Below are 21,996 nucleotides of genomic sequence, written 5' to 3'. Positions count from 1 at the left end.
AAAATTCTTAAATACAAACATACTCCAAATACAACCGTTTTGATTTCACTCGAACTACTTTTCTTGAGCCATTTTATCTAAATTAGCTTGAATGTGAGAGATAGTTGCTGATAGTGACTGACTGGCAGTGATTCTGTTCCTAAGCTTTGATTTCACTTCTTTCTGTTATGAAATAATTGCTAACAAATATATGTTCTATGGCATGTTTTATTAGTTCTGGAAGTCGGGCTTCTGGAACAAATCTTGAGTAGAAATCCAAGACATCATGATTTTCAAATTTGTCACGCAACTCTAAATCACACTGCGTTTCAATGAGCAGGTTCCATCTGCATGTTTTCAGCGGTATATATATCATCGAAACGGAATGGGGTAGAGGAAATTAGAGAATTCTTTCATGTGCTTTGAAGTACCGAAATCTGCGAGAAAAATTAGCATTAATCGACTGGAGTGCATCAACATTTTTCCTACTTGTCGACACTTGAGAAATTCTCAATATCAGAAAATGGTTAAAATGAAAATTTCCCATTTGTTGTTTGAACTTGAGTTTGTTTTCGAGTGAAATAGAAAGAATAAAGAAAAGAAGCTTGGAACTCACGATGATCCAATGTGTGCGAGTTGATTAATGATTTGGACCCTATCCTACAAGATAGCCTCGAATCCTACAACCATAGGAAAAACAGGAAGTGGGTTATATCTATGATATAACCGCAAGGGTGACGTAGGACTATCGTTGATTTAGAGATCATTTGTTTGAAGTTGAACCTAAATCCATTCTGAATGAATGAATAAATGAATATTTGGGGGACTTCGAAAACGAGAGTGTTACGTTGGAGGCACAAGTTTTATGCATCCAATATTGGATACAAAAAACCTTGTTCTGAAGAATAATCTTCAGAAGCTTTCCTGCTTACTGCACTTGATTGACAAATCACAAAACCAAATGTATGTGGTCGCAGTATTAAATGGATAGAAAACATTGAAATAAACTCTTTCGCTTGAATATTAATTTTCAATTCCAATGGGAACTGGCAGATTATTTTGCAGCAACGATAACATCTTTCCGGATACTTCTCGATTCTTCTCGAAGTCCACTAGTGGTTAATGCTAACTCGATAACCACCTGTTGATTGCACTTGATTGAAAAATCACAAAACCAATTGTATTTGGTCGCAGCATTATATAAATAGAAAACATTAAAATATACTATTTCCTTCCAGGTTTCTTCTCGATAACCAGCAAACGAAAAGAGTTGCGCGCGTGTATGTGTGTGTGTGGCGGTTTTTCGATGCTGATACTCTCTTGGTCACCTTCTCTTCTCCTTCTGATCGATCGGCCTTTCTTAAGTATGCTTTTTGTGCGTGATTCAATCGAGAGAAGGTGTGGTTTACGATGGCAATTTGGAAGGCAAACGGGAATGAACTCTCTGAGTTTGAAACTTTCGGCGACTGAGAAATAATCGATTGAAAATTATATAATTTTCGCGATGTGAAACATTTTCCGTTACGCGCGCATACAATATTGGATACGAAAATATCCTACTGATGGGGAAGAATAATCTTCAGGAGCTTTCCTGCTAATTGCACTTGATTGAAAAATTACAAAATCAAATGTATTTGGTCGCTGTGTTATATGGTTAGAGAACATTAAAATAAACTCTTTCGCATGAATGTATTTTTCATTTCCCAGGGGAACTGGCAGATTATTTTTCAGCAACGATTAGATCTTTCCGGAATTTTCTCGATGCTGAATGGCATCCAAACGAAGAGTTCCGCGCGTGTATGTGTGTGTGTGTGTGTGTGGCGGCTGCTCCGATGTCTTCCCGGGGAACCGTTTGTGGCATCACTCTCCTCCTGATGGATTCCCTTCTGGCCTAAGGTGCACAAACAGGCTCTTGGTGACACCGTTTATCCGCGCTTTCATGATAAATGAAAAGCTCCACCACAACAGCGACAACATGCTCCAATCGCTGTTCAATCATAATTGAGTGGATTTCCGAGCGGCGCTCGCTTATATACCGATTGGTGATTTCAATAGCCTGTTTTGAAAGCAATTTTAGGGCTATTGAAACAAGTTTTTGGATCAAAAAGTAACAAGTATATAACGCGTAGACATTTTATCTTTCGAATGAAGTGTTTATCATACTATTTCGTTCAGTTGTTTAGGGGCTATGAACGCTCAAAATCTCGGTCTCCGGCGTAACGCTTTCGTTTTCGAAACTTTGATTTTACACCCCGGTATAGAAATGAAAGACGTAGTCCTACGTCAAAAGGCAAGCCAATTCCTCGGCGACTTCGAAATCCTTCTATCACCTATCACTATGGAATAAAACACATAGTCGGCAGCTCGTTCTTTTAAACAAACAATTTTCGCATCTAGCTTAGCCAATATTCCAGTACAGGACGTGGCAACAAACTTGTCCAACAATCTTCAAAACAGCAGCAGCTCATTAGTGAAAATGTATATTTCATAAAAATTTTTCGACAAACAATCCGAAGAATAACGAACGAACCCATACCACGAAATTTGACATTTGATTTGCATGTATGGGGCTACTCGCTACCGAGTTATTTCAAAGTATTTTTGGCTACTCACCCGTTTACTCTGTTTACATACCAATCAAATGTCAAATATCATGGTATGGGTACGTTCACAATTCTTCGAATTGTTTGACGCTTACTCACGACCGAGACTGACAACGTAAAAACCCGGTTTTGCTGCTGTTACTTGCACGAATTTATGCGAATGTGAGCAGAACAGAACCAAAAACGTGAAAAATTCTTTGAGTACTAACGAGAACAATTAGCATGGAAAAAACGACGAAAAAACAGAAAATGATCAGCTTGGATACACACGATTAACAGAATTACTAACAAAGTTATTTTGCCGTGGGACTACGTCTAACCGGATTATATGGGGGTGAAATGAAAACCTAAACACAGAAAGATGTTTGCATCAATTGAAAGGAAATATTTCTACGCGTTTATCACAATTAATACAATGCTATTTTCCATGAGATAAACAATTTAATAACTGTAAAATGTCAAGCGTTATCTAAACGCCCTAACTGCCAAGTTTTGATTGGCCCGATTTACGGTTTCCCCAACACAGACTTCAAAATCAATGTACCTGTGGGAATCCGCTTTTTCAAATACAAATAAGTAGGAGTATTCTTGTTTACACCAAAATGTAGTCCCACGTCAATCTTGCGGTTATATCGAAGATATAACCCACCTATTTTTTTATTCGATTGTATGGAAGAATTTTCAACTATATTCTTAATTTCGCTCAAATGATTTTTTTTAAATCAGGCTGTGGGCCGCAGGTTAGCCACCACAGTCGATTTCGTCAGCAATGGGATTTTTTTCCTGACCGCGATGTTGACTATCATTTTTAATGTCACTTCGTTGAAACAGTCCCAAAAGGTGTCGTGAGCTTCGCGTGTATGGTGACATGAACACGTTTCTGTGGGGTGAATTGGTCCTACAGGTTTGAGGCTTTTCTTTGGTCTTATTGATTGACTAGATGTCCATTACAAAAAGAGAATGGGCAGACAATGTTGGAAGAAGGAGGAGCTTGAAAGAGCAACGCAGGCTATTAATTTTTCTTCGATCACCGGTTTGACTGCTGACAAGTATAAGTGAGAGAGGCTATTATGAATGTTCAGTTAATTTTTGACAACTGCTTTTCTAACACGTGTTCTGGTTCATCTTCGATTTTCGCCTATTGCATATCTCTAGAGAAATCCCTTCGTAGTGCTGGAGCAAAATCGGCTATGACTATGGAAATGTTTAATGGAATGGGATAGAGTGGACCACTCTATCTACGAGAGCTGTTCTAAAAGTATCACAATTTTTGTATACCCACGGATTACTTATATTCGATTTCAGTGGTTGATGTGCTCGGGCTTCCGGAACGCTTTGCGCCGTTTACATCTCTTCGACCCTTCGAGAACATTTTTTCGAACTTTCATAAACGTTGTTTCGCTCCAAAGTAAGTTCACTAGATGTCACAATCAACATTCGGAATATGTTCGTGCACTTAATTTGCTTTTCACACAAAATTTGATACAGATTCTTTGATTCACTTTTTGCAATTGGCAAAAATCGAGGGATGAACCAAAACACGTGTAAAAAAAGCCGTTGTCAAAAATTACCTGAACATTCAAAATGGCCGTATTTGTCAGCATAAGTGAAAGACATGAGTCACAACATAATGTCACCAAAAATCTAGACTCGGATATACATACGTAACCCGCGTAAATTCGAAAGTCGCGTTACTTTTCGAACAGACCTCGTAGGGTAGATAGGGGCAATATGGTCCCCCTAAGAACGAAACATCCTAAATCATGTAGGAATATTTATAAATTATTAAAATCTCATGATTTGAAACCATATTGACCGATGTACATTGTATGAATATGCTTTTAAAAAGGTTATGTGGAAAATTTACACTTTTTAAAATGTGTTCAATTTCCGCCGATTGAGAACACTACGCGGCAAAATGGTCCACCATGCGGGGTAATATGACCATGTTAGTTGATTTAATCTTTTAATCATATTTTCGCTAGGAATTAACGTAACAAATTCATAAAAGGAAAGTTTATTCTATTTTGCAAACTATCACGTATATTTAATTGAATTTCATTCAGTTTGCATGTGCAAAAATAACAATGTGATCAATGTGATTAGACTGCAATTTTACGTTACTCAAAGCAGGAACAGAGAACGTCTGTGCAGTTATGTACCCACTAGTGGCATCGTACTCTCTGTCCAACTTCTATAAGACCAGCCTGATTATATTTCGTTGCAACACAAACAGTTAGAATTTCAACAAGATACATTCTTACATCGTAAAATGCTTAGAAAAAAGTATATTTAACGTCAATTTCGTTCATAAGAGTAGTTTGTTTATTTATTGTGCTCAAATATGATAATTTCAGCTGTCCAGTTTCTATAAGACCATTTCAAAATTCATAAGTATTATCAATGAAAAATTCAAAACGATAGGCTGATTTACATGTCAATAATTGGTGACCTTGCCATTTCGACTAATAACCTTGAAAATTCGTGTTGGAATACTATTTACCAAATTCTGTTGAACGGATTTCTCGACATTTTTCCATTTTTCCCAAATTGCGACCATGAGCTCTTCAATCGTGGTGTACCGCTTTCCTTCAGTGTAGATTCTGCGTACAAGGATCCTCCTAAGATTTTCAACAGGATTCAAGTCTGGAGAACTAGCCAGTCACTCTCAAAAATTATGCTTTTGGTCTTTAATCCATTGCTTAGTTTCCTTGCTGGTGTTGACAGTAGTATTATTTTGCTGGAATGTGACGATATCCACGCATGGATTTCAGAACATGTATGTAATCCTTGAATGATGTGAAAGCTATCTTGAGCTTTGAAGTTGCACAGAATTCCACCCAAACCATGCACGAGCCTCCACCAAAATTCCTGGTTGTAAAATACTGTTCCTTCTTCCGTAAATCATGTCAATACCCGTTGAAACCTTCAGGACCATCCAAATTGAACTTTTTTCGTCACTGAAAATAACCTAGCAAAGTTAAATGTAAAAAAAATGAGGATCTTTTCGTTATGTAGCAAAATGTATTCTTTTCAAAACGTTCTTTTTCATGACATACCATGTCGCACTGTTGATTCATGTGAGCTTTGGCAAAACTCAGACGTCTTACGATGTGAGATGGTGTAGGATTAGAAGCTTTAACCTTTTTATGTAAGGACTTTTTACAAAAAATTGACGAATTGTCTCCGATGAAACATTTAAATTTAAAGATTGCTTTATTTGCGTAAGCGATTTCGCAGTATTCGAAGCAGTTCCGCAATTATTTTCCGCTTATCCCGGTCAGAGAGCTTCGATTTACGTAGAGCTCTCTCCTTCTTACCGTATCCTCGAGGATTCGTCAACTAATTGAGAACTACTTGATGGGATCGTCCAATCCGACGAGCAAATTCTTTAATTCCAACATTTTCTCGGTGAATTGCATCGATTTGTCCTTTTTCTCTATCCGTGAGTACTTTTCCTTTCGGCATTCTCTAGATTTATTAATCAAACTAACTGAAAACAACGGAAAACGTAACTGGTCTTATAGAAACTTGACACTTGAAAAATACAAAATATTTGTTTACGCTAAACTTGTACACACACATATGAAAATCATTCAGTGTATGATAGTTACCAATACAAATACATTAGAATACAAATTGAAGCGTGTTTGTTTACAATGACACAAAGCAGCAAGATCATACCCTGGTCTTCTAGAAGTTGGACACAGTATAGAGGAACTGAATTGTGTCCCACAGTAGCAACATAGAGTGTTCTGTGGAAAATTGTATAATCGTTATTCCGTGCTCAGCACCCAGCACTCAGTTCAAGTTATAGCGCACATCTGCCTTTTTCCCCGTATGTCTAGGATTTGGATTTTTGGCACCTGTTGAATGAAGATAATAATTTTTAGTTTACTTCCTTCTCCTATTGATGAAAGATAGTTACTGGAATCACTAATGTCTCATCGACGTTGAATTGGCTCACTGGTGAAATGTTGTATTTCTGCTGTAAGTCCTCCAGTAAATCGTAGAATTTCCCGACTGCAAGGCGATTAAATCTTTGAACCCTGGCAGCGGAGATTGCTTCTGATGTCCGAAGTGAGAGTTTTGGGTGGCGCTTTTGAAAGGTCGATAAACACCATTTCACTATCTGATTCTTATGGACTCGGAAACTACTCAACCGATCGACATGAAAATAAAAAAATATGTAGGGGTTTTTGGAGTCAGGGAAGGTTCTTATGATAATTCGAAACTCCACCCCCTTCTCTAAGGGGGGTGGAGGGTGGCCACGCTGCCATACAAATGAAACACAAATTCATACAGGGTGGGCCATTTAAAGTGGAAGCATTTGGCAACCCCATAACTTTTGACAGAGATGTCAGATTAACAAATGTCATACCGCGTTGGAAGCGTCATTTCAGTACAATTTTAACCATGGAACAATACACACCTAAACAACGCGTTGAAATTGTTCAGCTGTACATTCAAATTAACTTCTCAATAGTGTTAACTAAACGTGCGTTTCAATTCGGATGTGTTCTACAATAACATGTTGACAAGCGTTGTTAGTCCATTTGGTCGGTGTTAAATCAGACCGGACCATGTGACATTTTTATGATTTCGAGAAAAACGAGCTTGAAGTTTGGTGCTATAAGGGGTTTCATTGCGCATTCGAAACAATTTCGATACGTTATTTCTGCTGTACGCGTGATTTTACAAATCTGATTAATTTGAAATGTAGCTCACGAAATGCTTAACCTAATGCAATCAATAACTCGAAATTTTCAATTTTGCGACTTGGTCCCCTCTGACTTAATACCGACCATTTGATGTTTGCGGTAACAAAATTGATCTTCGTTCGAAAGTGGAAATGGATTTTAATGTGATAAAACGCACTCCTATATCGTCTTCTATCTTATATAAATAAAAATGGAACGCCAAATGTGGTTGATAAGAGCAAAACTCGAGAAAGGAATTGTCCGATTTAGGACTGTCTTCAGTCTATCATATTTTCTGAATCAAACATTTGTTCCATGTAACGAAGAAACATGTTATTTGAAAGTGGATGAAAAATCTAGCACGAGAATTGTGTCTGAGAATAATCTGATATTATAATGTCGAATTTTGGTAGAAGTGTTGAAATTTTATATTAAAAAATAGTTTTAAAGAGTTGATTAGATGATCAATCAATGAACAGTTCTGTTATTGGACCCATGGACGTGCGCTTAGTAAGAAAACGTGGATGTGATAACGAAAAAAATTTTTTTGGGCGGGACGAAGTTTGCCGGGTCAGCTAGTATCTTTATAAAACAATTGAATTTGAATACGGTTTTCACGGAGATACTTAATAAGAGTATTTCTAACACAATTATTGGAAAAAAAATGTCATTGTGGCCCATTTCGCCCCGCCCCCGGTCATATTGCCCCTATCTGCCCTAATTATCCAGACAGACAAGTTGATGGGATCTGATTCTTCGATGTTCATATAATTTTGGGCATATTTCGAAGCAGTGTATAATCGCTTAGAACCGATTGTTGTAAAATAATTTAATTTTTACTTGATTGAATACTACGTGAGCAATACAATTTGGAGAAGTCGTTTGATAAACACAGAAGCACAATTACTATCGATTATATACATTCGTAACGTTATCCACAACTTATTTGAAGTCTAGTTTTTAATACATATCGCATATTGACCTAAGGGAAACATAATTATTATGAGTATACATAATCGCATACCTATTACGCAAGCTCCCAACAACAGTTTGTTATAAACACGAATTGCACAACACACCATACCTGAAAACATCCCTCTTCATACATACAATACACCGTGTGTTCATTCAAGCGCCGCGCGGATAGGGTAACTATCTCCACCGGATTGCGGCGAGCGCTCGCAATCCAACCAGCCGCACTAAGCGCAAAATGCACTGCAGCAATCTCATCACAATGGCGAATACCAGACGAACCAGCTGGAGGAAATTCCTCGATCGATCAGCTGGCGTCGGGAGCCAATTCTACAACTTGGACTCCGTCACGGCCCCCTGGAAGGTCAGATACTCAAACGGGAGCTCGTCACAGTACGCTTGCAGTGTCACGTTCAGGGTGTGGATTCGGCTGGGATCGATGCTAAACAGCGTTGCGTCGTTTCTAGAAAGAAAATTATGTTTGAGATGATTTGATGTTTTCTGGCGCAGATCTATATGGCTGGTATACTCTTTCGTTTTGCTGATGGCATCCAACGCGACCAAAGAGTGCAGCGCCAGACTGATGCTGTCTAACGAGAGGCAATAGGGATGAACATTTTTATCTTTCCGCAGCAGAAGTTGTTCAACGAATTCTTGTACTTTAGCTAGATAGTCTTTTTCTTTGAAAGGTGATTCGGAGAGCTGAAAAAATGTATGAATATTTGAAAAGACAGAAGTTAATTTTATGAGCCATTTCACCTACCTTATTCAATAGTACGGTGGTAATTTGTAAATAGCAGCAAACAAACGGTCCCACTGAGCTCAGATACACATTTTCGTTCCCACTGTTTAACAACAAGCACACTACTGATTCATCCGAACCTTGTGCCATCAAACCAAACTTTATCAAGTGTGCTACTGTCGCATCAAATTCTCGTTGCTCTCTTCGAGCGTGGAGTACAAACTCACTCGCATATAGATTCCTTAGCTCACCAACTGCTTCTTTTAACTCGCTCAAGCGTACTTCTCCCTCTCGGGACAACTTCTTAGCCGCCAGCAGCACCAGCGCTGGTTGTGCCAACCAATGAAGGCAAGGGTTGCAGTACAACTGCAGGGTGAAAATTGGCACAGACAGTTTCATTACAACATCCGACAGGTTGTGGCCTTTGAGTTTCCGCTTGTCCACTTGGCTAAAATCGTAATGAGATTTGGTAATTACGAGTACATCATCCGTCGTTAGTTGAAGAATATTTCGATGCACGGCAAGAGCTTCAATGATACTAGCACGTATCAGCTCTCTGTCTTCTTCTAGATGACCGACTTTTTGAATCGTTGTTACCGCCCCGAGATCCTTAAAAATATCCAACATGAAACTCAATCCTTCGATCAGTTCCGTCAAGGTAACAGGCTTCCCTAAATATTTTTGGTAGTTATAATAGATCGATATCAGATGGAATGTAGTGAGAACTATTTTCTCCTGTTGTAAATGAACAACATCGAAGGCCAAGTTCTGAATCAACGCCAATTCCGATTTCGTCAGTGTTTGCACATGGCTGGGATTAGCTGCATGCTGGAATCGATTTAGATCTGCTCCAAAGTATTCCTTGACCGAAATTGGATCACCATACTCGAAATAAATCGAGCCATAATTGTCCTTAAGTATACTCATAGCCTTCAGCAGACCTTTGGTCGACTCTTTCGGTTTTGGAACCCCCAACAATTCATAAACAAACAAGTGTTCCTCCAGAGGTCGATCGTAAGACACACTAACAGGCACTACCAGCACGTCCGGTACCTCTCCCATAAACAGTGGCTCCAACGCCATCGACAGCAGTCCAATTTTGGGCGTGAGCGCCTTATTACTCCTACTACGGGTGCCCTCCAGGAAAAATTCCACCCCACTATCGTAGGCTCGCATCAGCTGGCGCATATACTCCTTGAAGATAATCCAGTAGATCCGATCGTTCCCGAAACTCCGACGCATATAGAACGCACCAGTGTTCCGCAAGATGTTTCCCATAAACGCCATCGAGTAAAAGTCCATACCGGCAGCGATTCCCGGAATCGCGATGTTGTGGCAGAACGAAACATACGACATGAGTATAAAGTCGCCGTAACTTCGGTGACTGGGTAAATATAACACGGTTTGTTTGCCGAATCTGGATTTTAGCTGAAAGTCAGTTCATCAATTCGTACTTTTGAAGCAGTGAAACTAAAACCATCATACCTTCTCCAACTTCTCCTCATTAACATGCATCCCGGTGAGGATTCGACTGAAGATGAAGTTCAAAATCGTCCCAAGTGTGCGAATAATCGGCAAACTTTCATCCAGTCCAATTTCGTTCAGAATGTTTTTCACAAGATTCATCGTCACGGCTGCTTTCTTCGAATCACCCTGCGATTCCTAAAAACGGACAAAACACATAATCAATTAAAATGTTCGTGGCACCGATTTCACTACATACCTTTTCAACCATTGTTCGTATCCGTTCGCTGTTCAAAACCAGCTTTTTCAATTCCGCTGGTGAAGCCGGTCTGTCCTTGGGGTACGGGAACGCGGGACTGTACCGTTTCGTCATATCGGTCATATGGCTCATACCGGGGCCAAGAAGATTTCTAAATGGCTCCAAAAGATTACGGACAGGATCCTCGTCTTTGCTGTGTGTGTCCTCGGCCGTGGAAGATCCACATTCTGCGCCTGATAGACCGCTGGACTCGCCCATTCTGAGATTCAGCTAATGATTCGCTTCGCCTTCTATGATTGGGTGCTAATGATTGGGAATCATTCAATTGAAATTTTGCATTAAATCTTGTTACGATTGCGGTTTATGGTTAAGAAATATGTTTTTATTCAAATTATTTTATATTTATCCTGGGAAATACCGAAACATTTGGTCTAAATTTGAATTCATTTTTAGTCTTATATTTAGCAAGCTAGAAGATAGACGTTTAAATGCATGCATTTAATGTTCCATATACGATGCATGTTGAGACATTCTTCGTGTAGAAACTAGGATTGGGCAATCTTTATAAAAAGATTGATCTTGTCGAATCGATTCTCCAAACGGTGTATGGTCCGATCCACTGAATAAATCGGTACCAAAGAATCGATCTTTAGTAATGCAGAAATTTGTGTTTCATTTGTATGACAGCCCCCCCTTTAGAGAGGGAGGTGGAGAGTCCAACCAACATAGAATCATTTATTGCACCATAAAACCTCCATATGCCAAATTTAGTTTCATTTGCTAGTTTAATTCCCGAGTAATGTAGAAATTTGTGTTTTATTTGTATGGCAGCCATCCCTTAGAGAGGGGGGAGGGGTCTCAAACTATCACGAAACCCTTCCCCGGTCCCGAAAACCCCTACATACCAATTTTCATGTTGATCGGTTCAGTAGTTTCCGAGTCCATAAGAATCAGACAGACAGAAATCCATTTATATATATATATATATATATATATATATATATATATATATATATATATATATATATATATATATATATATATATATATATATATATATATATATATATATAGATTACTGTATATTCAGAAACTGATAACTGTCCATTACTCATGGTCATGGTTAGATTAAAATCGATGTATAATGAAAGAAAAAGATCTACAAAAAGTTTTTCTTAGATTCTTTCGATTTTCGAATTTTTTCGAGTCTAAAAGATCGATCCAAAAATCGGAAATCGGAGTGGAAAAGATCGATCTTCGAAAAATCGTTCTGAGATCGCCCAATCCTAGTAGTAACGCATGATAGCACATGATACAAAATATCGCAACGGTTCTTCTGGATTGATGCTCGTAACGTCTTGTGCTAGTGAAACTCCGATCATCGAAGGTACAGTCAGTTCGTTGCCTTTCTTGTGCGTAAGCTGCTGGAGACAACGTTGCTGAATGACGATGGATGCCAACCAAGCTTCCAGCTTTAGGAATATAAGGAATATAATGAGAAAGAAAACAGACAATTCAAACCAAACTACTCTGGGGCTGTCCACATACCACGTGGACAACTTTAGGGGAGGTAGGGGTTATGAAAATGTCCACGCTTGTCCACGGTGAGGGGGAAGGGGGTTTAGATAATGTCCACGTGGAATCTTCAAATACATTTTTAAGTAAATCTGTTCTGTATTTATAAGATTTTTTAAACTATATTGGGCCCTGAACATTCTGTATTCATCAATAAAAAGACTGAGTTGCCTGAGAGTGCTGCCTGGTCAAACATCCATATTTTTTTCATAAGACTTAACTTTTTCCCTGAAATGTATATTTTGAAAGAAACGCACATGAACTCGGATCGGTAATTTTTGTTGAATCGGTAATAGAGGACCATGGATTCCGTCAGGGTAAATACTTCCAAAGATACAAAAAAATGTGGAATTTTAGTAGTATTGAAAATGAAGACTTAAGTGCGGGTTTCGATTCAGCTTCAGCTCTTAAAACGGCTTTGTTTTCATTTTTCCACATCTCTTAAGGTTTTGAAACGAACAAAAAATTATTACATAGGTACACGGACCGTATCTCTGGAGATCTGTTTCTTGGGTTGTCTGAAAAGTCCATGCTACTACTAATGACAATCAAATTGAAACACTTCTCAAGAATAATCCTCGGTACACGACAAATGAACTAGTAGATGCGTTGTATAAAACCACCATTCATGAGCACCTGATAAGTATGGGTGCGAAAAACGCTTCCATGTATGGACTACCTATTAAAAAATATTTCGAAACCCGATCGGATTTTACATATCGCAATCCGAACGATATTAGGGGGTCTTCGTAGCCTAATTGGATGCGTGTGGATGCTACTAAGCGAACGATCATGAGCTAATAACTCAGGGCCCCTCAACTGACCATCTTAGTGTGTTATTCTAGCTACAATGTCCACGCAACAATCATCATGTGTCGGTAATCCCAGTCCCTTACCGTTCACATTTTCAGTCTGCTGCATCGGTAATTGGCACTATTAATAACGCAACAAAGGAAGCCTCATATCAACAGTCCCGCTGTGAACATTCGAACAATAGCAATATTCTTACGCCGGAGACGTGTGTTGTGCATCGATAGAATAGGAATTCTCTTGTACCTAAAAGGGCTACTGTGTTCTAGATAAAACAAATGTTTATCGATAGATAGCGATACTCTTATGCCTCAAAATGGTAACAGTGTAATATACAACAAAAGTTATCTTAAGATAAAAAATGTACAAATGAATTCGGCTCTGTTACAGCTGAATTGCTAAATGAGCCTAAAAAAATAAACTGTTGGGATAAAATGGGTGGGTTATACCTATGATATAACCGCAAGGTTGACGTGGGACTACCTTAGCTTAGTAATCATTTGTTTGTGTTGATTAAACTTTTGATTGAATGAAACAATTTCCGAATTCAATTGAATTCAATTTATTTGCTTTGTGAGTAAAAAGACTGAATAAATGCCATGTAAGGTCAATTCATACATTGTGATAGATAATTTTATCCGTTACAAGTAAATTAAATGAAAGTTCTTTTACGTTAGGTATGATTCCTAGGACAAAATATATGAACGGAAGAATTATCGAACGATTATTTTATTTTACATTTCCCTCTGAAGTTTGCATCTCTCAAGTGTACGTACTTCTCGAACTGCGAATTTGCTGGATTTGATGAACTTCAGGCACTCAATTTCGATTTTGACATGTACGTCGAACGCACATTGTTTAATCAATAGGCGTTATCGCAGTAAACGGTTATCAACATTTTGCCTAATCATCGAATGGTATGCGTAGAAATTCAGTGAGTAGAGGATTTGAAGGCATATCCTTCAATGCAATCTTGAATAACGGAGCCAAAGCGTTGTGTTCGTAACTTTTTGTAATCCGTGTTAGGAGAACGCTTTTTTGAGAGCAAAACAAAACATACGGGTGCAGAAGTATCCCCGGCTTGCATGAATCAACAACATCAACTTCTAGTTTTTATACTACAGATGCTTTAAACTTGAATGTTCATTCGCCTCTAGTGTCTGAAAGATTTTCCCAGGTTCCTTAGTTTAGAAGACCGTGTTAGGGAAACATATTCTAGACTGTACAAAGGCAAGCGAGTATAAAAGTGCTCGCATTTCGCATTCTTTTGCAAAACCGATTTCCCCACACATCTTGACAATTTTCACACACTCCATGGATTTGAAGTCTGTGTTAGGGAAACACATTTCAATCGGAACAAAAATACCCACGACCTGCATGATTTTGCAATGGCAATTTCAACACGCTCCATGGATTTGAAGTCTGTGTTAGGGAAATACATTTCAGTCGGGACAAAAATACCCCCGACTTGCATTTATTTGCAATGCCGATTTCCCCCAGGTACCTTAGTTTTGGAATCTTTGTTAGGGAACACATTTCGGTGGGAATAAAAGCTCTCCCTACCTTCATGTATTTGCAATGCCGATTACTCCAACGCTGCTTGGTTTTGAAGTCTGTGTTAGGGAACATATTTCGGTGAGAACAAAAGTCCCCTTTCTTCCATGTATTTGCAATGCCGATTTCCCCAAGGCTGCTTGGTTTTGATGGCTGTGATGGGGAAACCGTTAATCGGGCCAATCAAAACTTGGCAGTTAGAGCGTTTAGGTAACGCTTAACATTTTACATTTATCCAATTGTTTATCTAATGAAAAATAACATTTTATTAATTGCGATAGATGCGTAGAAATATTTCCTATCAATTGATGCAAACATCTTTCCGATCCAGTAAGAAATGTTTGAGTTATAAGCATTCGAAATCTTGCATTATATCCTGCATGTTCTGTATTTAGGTTTTCATTTTACCCCCTATATATTCCGGTTAGACGTAGTCCCACGTCAAAAAAAAAATCGGAACGATATCAACTTTTGCATTCTGCAATCCAAGGTTGCAACATTTGTACAACCCGTTAGGATTTGGCTCGATCAGACTAAAGGATGCAACATTGTGCCAATTTCAAATCTAATCGAATTCCGGAATAAGGGTTTGTTTTATCGAAAAACATTTGAAGGAACGCATCTCAATCAGCAATTCGTTTCATAAACGCTACGATAATATTTGTTGCGAATTGTGAAAAGCAGAGCTAAAAAAAAATCTTGGGCAAGTGACTAGAATCCCGAACCAGGTTTTCGCCTGAAGGAAAAGAAAGTCTGGGTCAGGTGGGACTGAAAAAAATGTGTATTATGAGCTTCTACCAAGCAACTAGTCTCGAATTCCAACAAGTACTGCTCGTAGCTGAACGTATAAAAATCAACGCCCCAGTCAACGGTTCTAGTGCGCTCTTAAGACTCCACCCGCCTTAATCTTCAGATATTGCAGTCTTACTCTAAGAATTAAGTTTTATAGGTCAACGAAATCATCGATCACGGTGATACTGCAGGTGATATTCCAGCTAAAATTAATCATTATAATATAAAATCATTATTAGACATAATTATCCTTCAAGATTTTTCACCACTCGGGGGGAGGGGTATAAGGAATATCCACGCATGTCCACGGAGGGGGAGGGGGTTGTCCGAAATCATACTTGGTATGTGGTATGTGGACAGCCCCTCTCCAGATAATCCGTTCACGAAAAGGTTATCTTACCCTTACACTTTTCTCACTTGCACTGATAGGCATATACTATTGTTCAGTTTCTGGGGTTTCCCCAATTTCCGGTTCTTTTTTGGTTTTCAAAAAACCTAAATTAGGCGCTAAAAAATTAAGTTCGAATGAGTTAATGTTTTGCAGAGGGTATTTTATCGTGCAAATCAACATTTCGCATCAAGTTCCAAATGAAAAATCGGGGTAATTATTTTTATTGGCACCCAAAACTATATGTTTCGTCTCGTAGTCCGAAAAAAAATCCCAAAAGTCCCAAAGTGTTGATTTCTGACCAAAAATTTTTTTTCCCGAGATGACACTAGATCTCGATGTTTCATGCAATTGTACGACATTTGGCATCAACATTTTTTCCGAAAACCCCGATTCCCGAATAGAAAAATCATCCAAGGCGGGAGGGTGATTTTTCGATTTTCAAAAAACTCAAACTTTGATCGCTTTGCGCCGCTCTCCCTTAAGTCCGATTGAGCAGATATTTTGCATAGGCTGTTTTTTCGAGGTGGTGAACATTTTTTATGGGGCAACTTCTTGAAATTCGAGATTTTCATTGGCACCCTAGTGTATACCTTTCTGAAAACATGCATTTGGGTATTTATTTATTTATTTGGCCAGCATTTGTATGGCGCCGCCCCGCTGTGCACTCGGTTCCCCAGACTTCAATTGGTAACATGCACGGAGAAAAAAAATTCTCATAGAAACCTTCTTTTTATTCAGAGAATGTTTTCTTTTCACGGGAAAAACCTATGGAGTATTTAATCATACTAGCAAAATGTGTAAATTTCTAGTTACTTTCTATGAAAAAGTATTCTACAAAGAAATGTTATAGAAGGAATTATTTTTTTCTGTGCATGAAAAAGAAACGAAAAGCTATACTGCGACAACGGGTGGTATGTTTTGTACATGATATGTTTGAATTATAAACACCATGTTATCCAAACTTGGGTACTCTTTAACACGTTGACCGCCACGTCAGTCACCGCTGACTGACAGTATAACATATGATAATAAACGTAACTAATATAAGCATATACACCCCTATTCTGTATTTCGATCGATTCGAAATATTTCGAATGACTTGATAAAATTCCATTCTGTATTCCGTTCGAGTTGTTTTTACATTTCATTCCATCTGTTGCTCTTCGAAAAATAAAAGGGCAAAACGTACGAAACAGGGAATGTAAAATTATAACTTGAACGAAATATTGGTTTCGAGCGAAATGGAAATCCGTCGGAATACAGAATAGGGCTGATAAGCTTATAAGCATTCCCTTTCGAACAAAAATATTTTTCACTACGATAAGAAACGATGGCCTTAATACGTTTAAAAATTTCCATAGAATCGCTATAAAACCCTGGCACTCAACGTTTTAAATGACCCTAAATTACTCGTTAACAAGACAGCGATTTAAATTGTAAGATTGAATAAAATGTGATCGTTGTCCTTCTCACAAATAATTTAATGCGGTTTAGTTGCACGCTTCTCTGCAGGTGAACCAAAATTGCAGAAACATTACTCCGAATATTGTTATATTATTGCTGTTACCTAATCAGTTCGATACTTACAGATGCTTGAATAGTTATCTTCGCAAGGTTGATTACACTCATTCAACCAAGATAAGATAAACAATATGGGAAGCGATCCGTTGCATGGTAAGGAACACAGTAGTCGTCACTAGTGTATAAAAGCACTCGGGCGCATTTGTTGACATTGCGCACCGAGGCCACCCCTTTTGACGTAGGACTACGTCTAACCGGAAGATATAGGGGGTGAAATGGAAATCTAGACACTGAACAAGTAGGAAAAATGCAAGATTTGGAACGCTTATAACTCGAGCATTTCTCAATAGATCGCAAAGGTTTTTGCATCAATTGATAGAAAATATATCCACGCATCTATCATAACGAATAACATTTCATTTTTCTTGAGATAAATAATTGAATAATTTTGAAATATCAAGCATTGTCAAAATGCACTATGTGCCCATTTTTGATTGGTCCATTTTGTGCTTCTCAAATCGTACCGACCAAAACGGGCAATCAGAGCAGCAGCGAAATACAATGAAGCACGATTGGAAAGGAAAAAGAAAAAAATGAACGAAACATTGGTCGCAGTCTCACACATGCGTAATTCTCGAGCCAGCCAGTCAGCTTAAAAATCCCCGCTCCGCTGCCGTAACGATCATTCTCATTCAAACCGTACACCACATCGGTTCGCATCACAACAAATCAACAAACCAACCCAAGCAGCCATGTCTGGACATGGTAAAGGAGGAAAAGTGAAGGGAAAGGCAAAATCCCGCTCGAACCGTGTTGATCTGGAGTTCCCCGCAAGGGTAGCTAGGCCGAGCGCGTTAGTACCAGTGCACCAGTCCACCTAGCCGGCGTTATATAGTTTCGGCCGCCGAAGTGATCGAGTTAGCTTGCAAAGCTGCTCGCGACGATAAGAAAACCCGCATTCGGAACAGAACACATTCGGTTCGGTGGACATCAAGATAACAGGCAGTTGCAGCGAGTGGCGAGCGGCAAACGCAATCGCAAAACGGCATCAGGTAGCAGAAGTAAAAAGTTTGTTCTTTATACAAACTGCTTTGGTGGCAAATCCAGAACAAGGCGGCATCGAGGGCGTTCGAAATGGTTTTTTGACGTGGGACTACGTCTAACCGGAGAATATGGGGGGTAAAATGAAAATCTAAACACAGAACATGCAGGAAAAAATGAAAGATTCCGAATGCTTATAACTCGAACATTTCTTACTGGATCGGAAAGATGTTTGCATCAATTGATAGGGAATATTTCTACGCTTCTATCGCAATTAATAAAATGTAATTTTTCATTAGATAAACAATTAAATAACTGTAAAATGTTAAGCGTTATCCAAACGCCCTAACTACCTCGTTTTGATTGGCCCGATTTACGATTTCCCCAACACAGCCATCATAATCAAGCAGCCTTGGGGAAATCGGCATTGCAAATACATGGAGGTATGGGGACTTTTGTTCTCACCGAAATGTGTTCCCTAACACAGACTTCAAAATCACACAGTGTTGGAGAAATCGACATTGCAAATACATAAAAGTCGCGGGTATTTTTGATCTGACTGAACTTTGTTTCTCTAACACAGACTTCAAATCCATAAAGCGTGGGGAAATTGGCAATGCAAATACATGAAAGTCGGGGTATTTTTGATCCGACTGAAATGAGTAAATGAGTTTCCGTAACACAGACTTCAAATCCATGGAGCGTGGGGGAATTGGCATTGCAAATACATGCAAGTCGGAGGCTTTTTTGTTCCGACTGAAATGTGTTTCCCCAACACAGACTTCACAACCAAGGTGTCTGAGGAAATGGGCTTTGCAAATAAATGCAAACTGCGAGTACTTTTGTACTCGCTTGTCTTTGTGCAGACTATAATATTGTTGGTTCATACAAGGGGTGCTTCTGCACCCGTATGTTTTTTTTGCACTCCTAAAAGTGTTTTCCCAACACAGATTACAAAAGCGGGTACGAACACAACGCTTTGGCTCCGTTATTCAAGATTGCATTGAAGGATATGCCTTCAAATCCTCTACTCACTGAATTTCTACGCATACCATTCGATGATTAGGCAAAATGTTGATAACCGTTTACTGCGATAACGCCTATTGATTAAACAATGTGCGTTCGACGTACATGTCAAAATCGAAACTGAGTGCCTGAAGTTCATCAAATCAAGCAAATTCGCGGTTCGAGAAGTACGTACACTTGAGAGATGCAAATTTCAGAGGGAAATGTAAAATAAAATAATCGTTTGATAATTCTTCCGTTCACATATTTTGTCCAAATATACACCAAACGTAAAAGGACTATCGTTAAATTTACTTGTTATGAAGAACATAATCACAATGCATGAAACATGGCATTTATTCAGTCTCTTTACTCACAAAGCAAATATATTGAATTCAATTGAATTCGGAAATCGTTCCAATCAATCAACAATTTAATCAATACAAATAAATGATTACTAAGCTAAGGTAGTCCCACGTAAACCTTGCGGTTATATCATAGATATAACCCATCCATTTTTTTCAAAACCACGAGTACTAAGTTTTCTAAATTGGAACCATTCCATTAATCAAGGCGCTTTTCAGGGCCATTAAACCTTCCAAAAAAGAGTTTAGGAAATACAGTTCAATGCTTTCTAAAACATTATCCAAAATAATAATAAAACACAAATTGATTTTTTCATAATTTGTTTGTCAGGATATGATGAGTATGTGAATTTGGCAGTTGTTCTGAGCTTATTGATTTTCATCAATTCTTAAATTGCTTCTAGATTGAAAGTACAGTAATTTACACTTATTTTTTTTATTTCAGTAATTTACACGGACCTGTAATGTGACATATTTAGTTGGACATTTTTGTAAACATAGAGTTCGGGGTCCAAATTATGACCCCACATTGAAAGTCGACACTGTACCGCTGTCATCGCAAATGTTCAATTACAGGTTAAAATTACCTCCAATCCGATACTGAGTGGTGGTAATGCGACGTGCCATTGAATGTAATTTACTGTAAAATATGTCACAAGCTGGATGGGAAGAAATTTTCCAACTTTGAAAGCTGTGGCGAGTGGCAAACGCAATAGCTAAACAGAAAGGTTTAACCGAACAAGATGGGAATATCGAGTGATAACAAAAACTCAACACCAAAGGTTCTTTTCAGAACCATCAACATATTCATAAAGAGTAAACAGTAAACTAATCCATTTTTCAGGTAGATAGGTAGGTAATCACGTAGGAGAAGAAAATAAAACAATATATTTAAAATATATATTTAACAAAAGCTGTCCCCTTTGTATAGTCCTACGTCACTCCGGTTATGTCCCCGACATTACCCACCCGTCTTTTTGTTATTGTTGTAAACGCGATTCTATTTCACCTGAAGAAGTTAGGCCCATTCGAACAAAAGCCTAATTCAGACCTCGGAGGGGAGATTGAATGAACGTACACAAAAAAGAAAACAATCGATCAGTCATCGCGAATGGAAAACCGGTCAATTCACATAACCCTCCCAGCAGTTGCAAGTGTGCTGAACATTTATATTAGCTTAGAGATAGCCGAAAGCGATTTCCAAACTTTTTCGAGGCTAACAGCTACCAAAATGCAGTTCTACAACTGTTACTGTTACTAAACATACACTTCGGCGCACGCTAGCAAAAACAAAACACACGACACGCTGTCTCTTTCCTGCATCGAACGATGGATGACTTGTCAAGTTAGCCGTATCCAGGCGAGAGTGTGCTGGTAGCATCATAATTCTTCTTCTATGTTGGATGATGTTGAACACAAATCGATCGATTTTTTCACTGTGACAAAAAACGGTTTCCCAGCACCTCGGAACTCCAAATTTTGGAACTTGATGTTAATCATCGAATTCAATCGCAATTAGTTATGCGGAATATCAAATTTAGGAGTGTAAGATCATCAATGCCACACCACTCGACGGGAGTTTGCCGGTCGATGCATATGTAAATGCGAGAGTGACGTCGTCAATCGGACGATACTACGTTTTGATATTTATTTCACCTTATTCTGTCTAGAATGGAATGAATATAGCACGAGCAAAAAAAAGCTCTCTTCCTGGAACACACCTTCTGGAAGTGAAAAAATCGCGACTATGAAGAATCTTTTCTGCACCCACTACAACAACACTCATCCACTAGGTTCTTATCTCACGCGCTTTCGCGATGGCACTATTTGCGGCTGTCTGCTTATTGGAAAAATGAGGGACGTTTGGAGATTATTGCACTGTGATTATTTGTTAGTTTCTAATCGGTTGCAATCATGCAATCCGTGATTTCTGAATTCCGCGACCGATTAGCTTCAAGAGAACGCAATCATTGTGTTCGCGATACCGACGTTTCAAGATGACTGCTTCGTGCGGCGAGAGGATGGATAAATACACAACTATAGAGCATGCAAACCTGGCAGCGAGTGAGCAGGCGCCAAAATGCGTTCGTCGCGTCCAGTAAATGGTTAAATGGGAAAAATTATGGGCTGAATGAAGGCCGTTGATCGATACGGTATGTTGCCAGGAAGGAAATAACTCTTCGGTGCGATAACGGTTAGGCTTGTAGCACCCCATCAGTCTCG

At 38.7% G+C, this 21,996-nt stretch overlaps 1 protein-coding gene across 2 annotated transcripts; it reads right to left on the bottom strand.

The window, feature by feature from the left end:
* Positions 1 to 4,727: 4,727 nt before the first annotated feature.
* Positions 4,728 to 21,811, bottom strand: LOC129777775 (dihydroxyacetone phosphate acyltransferase). 2 transcript variants are annotated; one of them, XM_055784259.1, is made up of 8 exons: positions 21,495 to 21,811; positions 10,720 to 11,022; positions 10,482 to 10,658; positions 9,018 to 10,424; positions 8,784 to 8,956; positions 6,511 to 8,717; positions 5,642 to 6,448; positions 4,728 to 5,553 (listed from the first exon to the last, which is right to left on the bottom strand). In XM_055784259.1, exons 2-6 carry the CDS (start codon positions 10,975 to 10,977, stop codon positions 8,585 to 8,587), a joined length of 2,148 nt encoding a protein of 715 aa, XP_055640234.1. In that variant the 5' UTR covers positions 10,978 to 11,022; positions 21,495 to 21,811; the 3' UTR covers positions 4,728 to 5,553; positions 5,642 to 6,448; positions 6,511 to 8,584. The 2 variants fall into 2 exon arrangements, with proteins under 2 accessions (XP_055640234.1, XP_055640233.1); XM_055784258.1 differs by having other exon boundaries at positions 4,728 to 6,448.
* Between the last annotated feature and the right edge of the window lie 185 nt (positions 21,812 to 21,996).

Source organism: Toxorhynchites rutilus, chromosome 3 (assembly GCF_029784135.1).
Source record: "Toxorhynchites rutilus septentrionalis strain SRP chromosome 3, ASM2978413v1, whole genome shotgun sequence".
NCBI classification, from domain to species: Eukaryota; Metazoa; Arthropoda; class Insecta; order Diptera; family Culicidae; genus Toxorhynchites; species Toxorhynchites rutilus.
This window is presented reverse-complemented; position numbering and strand designations above follow the sequence as displayed.

Coding starts and splice junctions, on each gene's coding strand:
- LOC129777775 (XM_055784258.1), bottom strand. CDS start 10,977: ATGGGCGAGTCCAGCGGTCTATCAGGCGCAGAATGTGGATCTTCCACG. Junction 10,659..10,719: donor TACGAACAATGGTTGAAAAG/GTATGTAGTGAA, acceptor GTCCGTTTTTAG/GAATCGCAGGGTGATTCGAA. Junction 10,425..10,481: donor ATGAGGAGAAGTTGGAGAAG/GTATGATGGTTT, acceptor ACTGACTTTCAG/CTAAAATCCAGATTCGGCAA.